The 11,264-nt window shown below is 35.1% G+C and overlaps 1 protein-coding gene across 1 annotated transcript; it reads right to left on the reverse strand.

Annotated features, from left to right (window-relative positions):
* Window positions 1–2,739: 2,739 nt before the first annotated feature.
* LOC132617243 (pentatricopeptide repeat-containing protein At3g59040) lies at window positions 2,740–10,249 on the reverse strand. The gene is made up of 7 exons (XM_060332214.1): window positions 10,053–10,249; window positions 8,264–8,576; window positions 7,563–7,853; window positions 5,980–6,228; window positions 5,376–5,500; window positions 4,634–4,732; window positions 2,740–3,514 (listed from the first exon to the last, which is right to left on the reverse strand). The coding sequence occupies exons 1-7, from the start codon at window positions 10,118–10,120 to the stop codon at window positions 2,920–2,922; spliced, it is 1,740 nt and encodes a 579-aa protein (XP_060188197.1). The 5' UTR covers window positions 10,121–10,249; the 3' UTR covers window positions 2,740–2,919.
* Window positions 10,250–11,264: the final 1,015 nt, after the last annotated feature.

Here is an 11,264-nt window from a genome sequence, read left to right on the forward strand (position 1 = left end):
CTCAGGAATATCTTATTAGTAGTAGCCATGATTGTGATTTTGCTGGATGCATAAATTGTACTCTGCGTACTTTTTGTCGTTCTTTTTTAGATTAAATGCCCATTTATGATATATTTGGGAGGGTAAGATTAATTATTAGGGACATCCTTTTGGTCTTGAGATATCAACCTTAAAACAGTTAATTTTTTTTTCAATTTTTGGTTACTTTTTGTTTCAAGGGGGAGGCAGTTGGAAAATTCTTATTTGATAATGAAGTGTAAAACCATGACTTTGCTGAGACAAAATTAAGTCACACGTGATTCCTATCAATTCATATTTCATTTAAGCCCAATATAAATGAATAAAACAATAGGACAAACGTGTTTCAAGTAATTTCATAGTGGGTAATTGAACGCTTCCAAGAGATGCTCGATTAGTGACAACGTACCATGTCATGAAACTAACTTGCAATAAAATTGATGTTTCTGACTGGAAAAAATGAAGAGAGCTAATTTACTAATAAAATTAGCAGATAATAATAAATCATTGGGTGCGTGCTAGTTCTGAAGTTACTCTTGTAGAAATTCGAACTCCACATTCTATATTGGAGTTTCACATATAAAAGTGTCGTAACTTCAGTTTCTTTTGCTAGAATTTTAAAATTAGAAGATCTGAACTCCAAGAAAACATCCTAATATTTGAAAAAAGCAAAGACGATATAGAAGCAGGTCTCTCCAGCTATCAAGTAAAGAAGATAAGAACAAAAAGGTCTTTGTAAACGAAAACTTATATTTTTAAATTACATTACAAACAATGATTAAATAACATAAAATAGCCAAAAAGTGATCAGCCCACGCTATTTTTTTATAAAGAGAACATTAGTCTCTTTAATAATTTAATTAATAAAAGAAAAAAGGACTTGGCTAATTAATTAATTCATGTCTTCATAAAATATTTATCAAAATTAACAAGTTGCTCTAGGTTGAGAAAAATTGATAGTTGTGCCCCACAGTCATGTGGTTGCATGTGCAGGATAATTAATAAGCTTAGTTTGGTAGAGCATCAGCAATCAAACGTCAGCAATCAAAGACCCAATTTCAAAAGAACTTTTGAAGCTGCTGCATCTTGAGATAATTTTTCTAATTGATATCTCAAATCTCATTTAACTTCTTGTATGAATAAACGAAAATATCAACTACAACTGTCTGGTTTTATCCACGTTTTCTCCTCTTCGAAGGAAGAGAAGAAAAAGGGTGAAATGTTCCTGCCTAGCAATTGTACCTATTTACGTACGTTAGATCCGATTAATTTAATAGCAAGATGTGAGAATTGCATTGTCTAAAAAACGCAGCGGAACATGAGATTGAATGAGAAGAGTGCTAGCAGTCTCAATGAAGTGCCTATTCTCCCTCTCTACTAAGGAGTGTACGAACAAGATGCCTGATGAATAATTCCTTGGTCAGTCATAAACCGCTGAAACTGGGGGACAAATATTCTAAGGCATTATCACTATGAAAGACACGAATAGAGACGTCAAACTATCACTAACAGTTTGTCAGAACACACCTCAACTATTAGTTGTTCACTTTTTCCACCTGAAACTTACTTGCTGAGTTTTAACATTGTTTTAAGGACCACGGAGGTAAGAGCAAAATTTCATCATTAGCGTATGATTGCTTTAAAGGGAAAAAATATAAACGAAAACTATGTTGACTGGTTGTTCTGCTGTCATTCTCCTAAAGACAACCATGTGAAGCAAACCAGTGCAATGGATAAATAATCACTTTTCAGACCACTAATTAATATTTAGTCATCATTTTAAAATTGTTCAAATTAGCTGTTTACTGGTGCGATAACGTAGCTAAAACATGAAACGTTACTGGAGTTCAAATTGTTGTAATTCACACTTTCTTGGAGCATGAATTGTGACAGTTCAAACTCCAGGAAACATTCATGGTGTTTCTAAACCTTTATCAGTTCAAGGAGACATTTCAAATTCAAACTTCAGAAAACATTCATAGAGTTTGAACTGTGTCGTTCAAATTTAGAAAAATTCATGGGGTTTGAACCTTTACTAGATTGAGAAGAAGACTTATCAAACTTTTAAGACAAACTAATAACTTCAAGGTGTCTCCAGTATGGAGGAAAATATTTTCCAATTTTCTCATGCTCGGTTGGTCAAAATTTTTTAAAAATATTTTCTCTAAAAAAATAAGTCTTTAAAAATGAGAAAAATGAATTATACCCAATTGTTTTCACAAGTGACATTTTACATTTGTCTCCTCCCAACCCTTACACCTTATCTTCACCCACCCCTATCCCAAACATCCTCCCCCTCCACCAACACCCACCACCTCCACCCACCCCCTAATAGTTGTCTAGATTATATACATAAGAAAATTAGTAAGAAAGCCATTTATTTTTCTGAAAATCATTTCCCCCCAAGAACATTTTCCTTTGTACCTAACACACCCAAGTCTTCAAGTAAAGCTATTGTATTGCCAAGATAACTACATGTAACAAGTTTACTCCCAATGCTGAATTTAACAATGTCAGATTCTTGCCCACTCGTCCACCAGCTGTAAATGTTAACAGCATAAATTCACTCATAAACTCTAGAATTGACTAAAGTTGGAAGGATGGTTACTCCCCAATGATATAGATTGGACAAAAGTGGATCATATTGCAATACGACTTTCGTATTTGAACTGACTAAAGTTGGAAGGATAGTTACTCCCCACGTCTCATACAGATGCATGATACCAAGAACATGAGCACGTAGCATGATATTGTTAACCTATTGCTTGTTTTTCAAAGTTACAATTCATTGAAGTTCCAGATTTGATTTCTAAGATACAAAAGGGAGGGGAAGAATAATAATATAAACTAGGAAGACTACAAAGATTTACAAAATTTCTAGGTTCATTTTGCATTACTTTCTTACGTTTGAGATGCAGCACTACCGCTAATTATTAGCTGATCCAATTTTTCTCCTAACAAAATGCTCTCTTTTGCATCATTGTTATCATCATAATCTTCATCATCACCACTTCCATCATCATCGCCGTAGTCGTATTCGTCATTATTATCGATGTTATAGGGAATTCTGTCAACTATAAGCTCGTTAGCACATCCTGTGATTTGCTTAGCTTCTATCTGTTCTTCTGATGTTTTCGCCAAGGCCAAAAGAATGTTCTTTGCTTTTTGATCAGGAGAGACACCGGAAGATGCCATCTCATTGAACCAAGCAACGGCACTGCCAAAATCTTTGTTCTTACCATACGCGTCCATGATTGTGGTGAAGATAGTTTGGTTAGCCTTGATACCCTGGACCCGCATTTCTTCATATTTCTCCATCATCTTTTCGAGGTCATTTATTTTTGCATATCCCTTAATCAGTGTGCCATATGTAACAACATTCGGCTCCAATCCATCTACCTTTATTCTTCTGAAAAATTTCTCAGCACCTTCCATATCCGGTGCATTAATATAAGCTAATAGCATCGTTGTGTATGAGCAAAGGTCAGGACTACATCTGCAAGGAAAGACAGAAATCAAAAGTCTACTTGAGAATGGGCTCCTTGGTTAGGTTAAAGCAGCCATTGACAGATCCTCAAGTAATTGAGTTGGCGAATTTAAGCCACTAGATTTGTACTTATTCCTTTTTTCTTTTCCCCCCTTCAAGGGTAAAGGAGTATTTAAGCAGGATATGACGCAGTTTCAGCTTACCGAGGACATGACCCTTGATATGAGGGTGTGGAGGTCGAGTATCAGGGTAGATGTTTTGTCCCACACCGGTACTACTATGTGTAAATATGGGGTTTATATAGCCTTGGGCTCTCCCACCTCAATAGCTAGCTTTTGGGGTGTGGTTCTCCCCGGATTCTAACAGTAGAGGTTTAGCAAGTTGCCGCGCAGATTTCTTTTCCGTACCAGGAGTATCAGTATTACTTTTACGTTTGCTTATTCTTAGATCTCTTCTCTAGTACTACCTGATTATTTCTTTCACTTTGTTTATCTTATTATCTTGCTATTGTTACTGCCCATATTACATCTGCCTTTTCATCTCTCATTGAGCCAAGACTCTACCGGAAACAGCCTCCCTACCACAAGGTAGGGTAAGATCTGCGTACACTCTACCCTCCCCAGACCCCACCTGGTGGGACTATACTGGGTATGTTGTCGTCGTTGTTGCTTTGGGTAAAGGAGTGGAAGTGCAGACCATCAGGTCAACTTCAGGATTTTGATGCTTTGGGCCAATAATTGTTGAACTAAACTCGTTTTTGTGCCAAAGATAAAAATTTATTTTATGCCCATTAACAGAAACAAAAACCAAACAAATCAATCATAAACATTGTTAGCTTTTAACAAGAACTTCACTTTACATGACAGGTCCTCAAGCTGAAAATCCACTTGTACTAAGAAGTGTGTGTCAGAAAAATGCTAGCATGAGTTATTTTCGAAACAGTTAGCACGTGAAGAACTTTTAACGCGGTTATAAGATTATGTGAAGTCTTGTTTATGCCCAAGCATCCCAGGATTTTGTAGCTGCAGAGGAGTGAAAATATAGGAAAATGCAGTTTAAGAAGGGGTGCAGATTGTTGGACCACAAAAGAAGTGAAGCAAAGGATAGGAAACGTAAACAAGAAGTTACCTGTCTCTCCGCATGCTTTTGAAGACAGTCCGGGCTTGTTCCACCATTCCTGAGATTGCAAATGCATCTAGCAAGATGTTGTAAGATTTCTGTGTTGGCCTGAAAAAAAGAGGTGACCTCATATAACCTTGTAATTAAAGGATAAGAGAACGCAGTGACTGGCTTCAAAACATACATAGCAAGATAATGTCATCTTGCACGGAGACGGAGAACATATGTCTCTGAAGTTGAGTTACTCTTGCTGAATCAGTAAAAATATCTGGCATAAAACACATCACTTCTACCAGATTCTGGTGCTCTCTTGTGGGCGCTAGTATCAGAAAATAAAACAAATTCCATTGAACAAGAAACCCTGACCTAGATGTTTAAGTTTCAGTCAGAGCACGAATGCCAACAAGAAAGTTGATTGTTTATCTTTCTGAAAAGTGGATTTTCACTGGAGATAGAATATGTCCCATCTATCATTAGGACAGGGAAAATGGATAAAATATGTTAAACATGCTTTCGCCAGTTGATGAAATGGCACACATTCAGAAATAAGTAATTGATCATGTGAAATTAGTTCCAGATGTTTGAAAGATCAAAATGAATTGATCCTATTTGAATAGCTGACTGGGTGTGTTATGTAGAGAACCATGTTTTGATGCAGAGTATTAACTTTTGGTATAGGAAATAAGGAAGCTGAAGGAAAGGAAAACAATGTAAAATGCTGGGATAATCAATGGTGTAAAGAACTAAATACCTGACACCAGCATCAAGCATTTCCTCAAAAACAGCTAGTGCCTCCTCTTCTCTTCTAGCCTTTCCATATGCACTAATGAGCAGTGCATAGCTAACAACATCAGGTCGAAGACCAGCTCTTTGCATCTAAAAATAGGCATTTGCGTCAAAATGCTAATCAAGTCATTATAAATACAAAACTAAAAGCACAAATTATGTCTGCAATGGGCTTAAGCCCCTACAGGTTCATTTTATTTTCAATAAGTTCTTGAAGCAACTATGTTACAACAAACTAATTCAATTAGTTCTTGTATGAAACAAGTTACAACAAACTATTTGTGACACAGAAAAATTAAGTGTCAAAACCTTAGAAGAAATTAGCAAGAATATGAGGTTCTTAAAAGACCACTAATATCTCAAATTGAAAACGCATTGTCATACTATTATTGCATCACGGAGTAATACAGAGAACTATATGCTAACTGCTGAAGGAAACAAACCTATAATAGCATAAAAAACAATTTTTTGATAGGAAGAGATATAACAAGCACTTAAGGAGTTGTTCCAGCATACCTAATGATCATGTCCAGAACAAAAAAAGAACCTATAAATAATTTGCTAGTTACCTGATCATAAATGTTTGCAACCTCCTTGTAGTTAGTCTCAAACGACATCAAACTGTTGTAAGTAACCGTATTTTGTGGAACTCCTCGCTCGGACATCAAAGAAAATAGATGACGAGCTTTGTCATATTTTCCTGCCTTCTTATACATATAGATCATCATGTGGAACATTTTCTGGTCTGGTTTTAGAGGAGGTGCATCCATATCCATAAGGGTGTCAAAGACTTCTTGAGCTTCATCAAATTTGTCACCCTGCATTAACTCCTCCATTAGCAAGATGCTTAAACTTTCGGAAACCAGTCTACGCACAGAGATCCACAGTGGGATAACCGAGCAACTCTATATAAATCAATGAAGGAACTAGAGGATCAAATTTTTTCCTTGAAGTCTTAAGTTAATCTAAACATCTTTTATTCCACATAAGCGCTGCATGTAGAACTACTGCTTTCTTATATATCATTGCCTGTTTTCATTACCAGTCAATAATCCTTTGATATTCGCAGATATGGTTCCTCAAAATATAAAATTGAGAGCAGAACAAGATTCTATAGTTATCAAAGAAATGACATTCGCTACTATATTTTCTCAATCTTCTTGATTATTTATTGCTAGTTAAGCATGAAGGGTGCTCAGCGGGAGCTTAGTGCACCGGGCTGCCCTTAAGCATGAAGGGTGCTCGGGTCATTTGGTCAACGTTTTGCTTTACATTACTACCAAACCAGCATCAGCAGCTATTCGAAAACCAAGCAAAGGTTTCAAATACAATTGCATCTCGAAGTGCTTCTTTGAACTGCTAAATCAACTCCTCTGCATTATTCTATTTGGCACAAATAAAATGTCCAGATCAAAACCTTTATACTGTCTAAAGATTCATACAGAAATATCATTAATGGTAAATTTTCTTATAAATAAATTAGGAATTTCATAAACGATCTTGATCTGGAGCTTCAGCCAAATGCACAGATCTTCTGTCAGAATCATTACCAAGCAGCATACTCGTCACACAAGATGTTAAAGAATAATACATCCCATCTGATCAGTCAGCGATTAATTCACTGTTCTTCCATTTTATCAAGCTTTTTTTTATTTTATTTATAACCATACCACTTTATCGAGCTTCTCTTCTCATTCTACCAGATAATGGGCAAGGAACTTACGGATGGACCCTTTGCCTATTAAAAAAAGATCAAGCAATTTTTCGTTTTCAGATTGCTATTAATCCAATTCCATTATATAGTTTTGGCATGCAAGATACTGGATCTATCTTGCACATAAAATTCATGATTCTGTCATTCCAAAGCAACCACAGCAAGTCATCAGTCTTAAAAGAGAAAACTCTGATCACAAGTGTTATGTTTACAACTTCACACTCAACATGAACTTCTCCCAAAACATTTGTTCTAAAAGCTGGATGAATCAATAAATCAAAATATAATAGCCTACTAACCGAGTCATACTACATGCTCAATTCAATTAACAAGAAAATTTTGGTTTTACAATGGCACACAGAAAATTTCATTGTTGTGTTCAGCCATTATCATTCGCCTTAAGTGTATCTACTTCCGTTATATAGTTTTCTACATTACCTCAACAAAGATTTTGAGAATGATTTGGTATGTAATAGCAGAAGGTTCAGGGCCTGAAATTTGCATTCTCCGAAATATCGCTTCTGCCTTACTGTACTGACCTCCTTTTCCATATGCCTCCATTAGAGCAGTGTGAGATATCACATTTGCGGGATACCCCTTCTTATTCATGTACCCTAAAATCCTTTCAGCTTTACCGAAGTCTCCTTCCTTCCCGTAGGCCGTAATAAGCATCAGAAAGTCCATCTCATTAAAATCCCACCAATGCTGAGTTCGAAGCCATTCAAGAATCTACAACGGAAACAACAGATTAGCTAAAAAGAATCAAGAAGCAAAGTTTACATAGATGAGTATTGCCTAAAGTCTGCATAAGGAAGACAACCAAAGTAAAACCTCAAATGTCAAGTATCTGATTTTTAAATGGTTTTAAATCCATTTAAACGGATGAGAAAAAAAAAAATCAATAGCGCACAACATATATCCTTGAGATTCAATAGAAGAATTGAGCAGCTAAGTTTAGGAACTGAATCTTTCTGGTAAAACATATGAATCCCAAGTTCTTAGAAGAAAAAGCATACAGAGACCAGATACCCAATCGAAGACCACCACTTTTAAAACCTAACTCCCAGAATCTACACCATATAAAAGGAAAAAGATTTTCTATGAGAAAAAAATGACATGTTAGAGATAAGAGTCCAAACCTCACTAACAAGGTTCCACTTCTTAAGCTGCTTAAATCTAACCAAGCTTCCAAGAACAAGGTCCTTTGGAAGAGACTGATTCTTGGTCCTCTGGGCTCTCAACACCGAAACAGCAGAACCAGTTTCTTCAATTTCATTCATCAATTTTCTCCAGTTTTTCTGGTCTGCTTCGTCTTCTGCACTCTTGAAAACCTCTACTTTTCTCCTCTTTTGCATGAACTTTCTCGGCGCCAACATGCCTTGACACACCACTTTTGCTCTTTTACATATTTTAACATTTGCATCCAATGAATTCTCACCGCTATTTGTTTTACTGCATGAGAAATGACGGTTTTGCTAAGCACAAGTTCACAACATGGAATCAATAAAATCCAGATATTAAGAATGATATTCACAGGCAAACCTTCAAATACAAAATTGTCATACATGGAGTTGCAAATGGTAATAAGTCATATAGGTACCAAAATAGCACAAACTACAAAATTTTGAAGAAAAAAAAAACTTTTGCGTGTGTTCTCAAGCGCTCATTATGAAGACAAGTTAACCACTTAAAATATGTCACCTCCTTTAATTATATCCATTAGCCTCAACAAGTCGTAAGCCGTAAAACCTCATGCATGTTCCCCATTAATCTTGTTGTGTATAATTAACAGAGGAAACATCCTTACATGATTAACTTATTTACGCTAGGGGCGCTTGTGAACAGGCACAAAAACTTTCTCAATATGAGTCGGAAGTGTCTAATAGGAACACTTTATCATGCGTTCGGGTGCACAATTGAAACACGTCATAATTCGAGTGTCTAAATTAAAATTTACAGACAAGTTTAAGGGTTGTCTACGTATTCAACCAAAAATAAATAAAGGTAACAGCTAAAAGAAACAGGTATAAGATTCAAGAACCACCCAACACACAGCTATTCTGATTCAATAGAGCCATAACTTGGCCTTCACTGAGTCCAAATACATTACTTTTTAAATGCACCAAAAAATTAAATCTTTTACCCAATAAATTTCAAAGATAAGATTTTTGGCAAATTCAACATTTCCCAACTATTTCATACAAAATCAACTCTAAACAGCAAACAAACCATGAAGAGCCCTAACTAACCAGGAAACAAGAACCCACAACATACCCAATATAAAAAATAAAAAATGAAAAGAAGAGAGATATTCAATCTTTTCCACACCTAGCATAAACTCTTTAAAAATCAAGAAAATGCCCAAATTGGTGACCCAATACCCTTTTAACATATAAAATTTTATCACTGTACAATATCAAGCAACCCCACAAGAGATAAGAGACACAAGTAAACCTCTACTTAGTCTTTTTTTTTTTCATCTTTCTTTTTGGTGATATTTCTTTGTAAGTAGTAAAAATAAAGGTAACAGCTAAAATAATCATTTATAACAACTATTCTGATTAAATAGAGCCAATAAAACCTTCAAAGATAAGATTTTGGCAAATTTAACATTTCTCAACTATTTCATACAAGTTCAGTTCTAAACAGAAAATTAACCATGCAGAGCCCTAATGAATCAGCAAACAAGACCCACAACATACCCAATAAGAAAACACACACACAAAAAAAGAAGGGATATATTCAATCTTTTCTACATCTAGCATGAGCCTTTTCAAATCAAGAAAATGCCCAAATTGGTGACCCAATAATACCCTTTGAACATATAAATTTTTATTAGTACTTTACAATATCAAGAACCACATAAGAGATAAGAGACATAAGTAAATAACAAGAATTAAAGGTTGTTGTTTAGAGTGAAAAACAGACCTCCAAAGAGAAGAAGAAGAGGGAGGTGAAATGAAAGGTTTGAGGAAAATCATCATTGTTTGAGGCATTTCTTTCCACCTTTACTATTTGCTTCTTCCCTTCTGCTTGGTGGCACTAGAGGACTCCAATGCTCATGGAGTTGGAAGGGATATTCATAATTCAATAATATTTTTCAGATATTTCTTCTTTCCTAAAGTTCATTTTTGGTACTTGCTTTTCAAGAATTATATATTTTTAGCCTATAGTTCTAAAGTTAGCCACATATACCTCAATTTTACAATTTAAAGTGGAGTAACATTAGTGCACGAAAATGTAACTCCATACTTTAAATTTTGAATTAAAAAAAAAAAAAAAAAAGAAGAAGAAGGTAAATGTTCAGATTTGCTTTTGTACTTTGCAACTTTTCTCTTTTTTTTTTTAAAAACTTTACACTGTATTAAAATTTGGCTCATTCGTATGCTTCTTGTTATTTGGCACAATTATTTGCCACAAGGACAAATTTGAATGTTTTTCTTTTTAATACTATTAATTGCTAATGTTTAATTATTTAGATTAGCAATAAAAACTTGTCACGTGGCTATATTGGGATACATTATACAAAAACACAGCTTCACAGCAACCCAAAACATTCCTCCATGTCATAGCCCAAATGCATCATGATGGAAGAAAAGAAAAAACAAATCCTCTTTTATGATTCTTCATCAGCTTCATTTTGTTGTGTAAAATTTGTTAATGATATTTTCATGAAGAAACTATTATGCATGGATGAGTGGTGGTGGAAGTTATGATTAGTAATGGACGGATGGTGTGTGGAAAAATAAATCTTAGATATGAAATTAATGAAAAAGATAGGGGCGTGACCACTAAAGGTTGATTGGAGTGGGTGAAAATAAAGTAATGAGCTCTGAAGGCAAATTAGTTGAGGGAAGATGATATTGGTTATCATGATTGATGGTCGAAAGTTGGGCGAAAGTGTGGTTTTAGTAGAAAAAGAAATATGAAATGACTGAAATTTTTGTGTAATTCATTTCATCAGAGTACAAAGTTAGTCCTCTCACGACGCAAACTACAAGGGCAAAGATAAATCTGTTGCAAACCACAAGAGAAAATTTAAACTTTTTCCTATACAACATTGGTCCCTTGGTGACTAAGTGCAATTTCTGCCAAATTTATAATAGTAGAAATTATATGGATGAGCCCAATTTCTAACTG

The sequence above is a fragment of the Lycium barbarum genome, chromosome 11 (genome assembly GCF_019175385.1).
Source record: "Lycium barbarum isolate Lr01 chromosome 11, ASM1917538v2, whole genome shotgun sequence".
NCBI classification, from domain to species: Eukaryota; Viridiplantae; Streptophyta; class Magnoliopsida; order Solanales; family Solanaceae; genus Lycium; species Lycium barbarum.

Excerpts from the sequence above, each read along its gene's own strand:
- LOC132617243 (XM_060332214.1), bottom strand. The coding sequence starts at position 10,120 with ATGCCTCAAACAATGATGATTTTCCTCAAACCTTTCATTTCACCTCCC. Across the intron at positions 6,229-7,562 it reads TTCTCAAAATCTTTGTTGAG|GGTGACAAATTTGATGAAGC; the intron begins GTAATGTAGAAA and ends GAGTTAATGCAG. Across the intron at positions 3,515-4,633 it reads AAAAGCATGCGGAGAGACAG|ATGTAGTCCTGACCTTTGCT; the intron begins GTAACTTCTTGT and ends CTTTCCTTGCAG.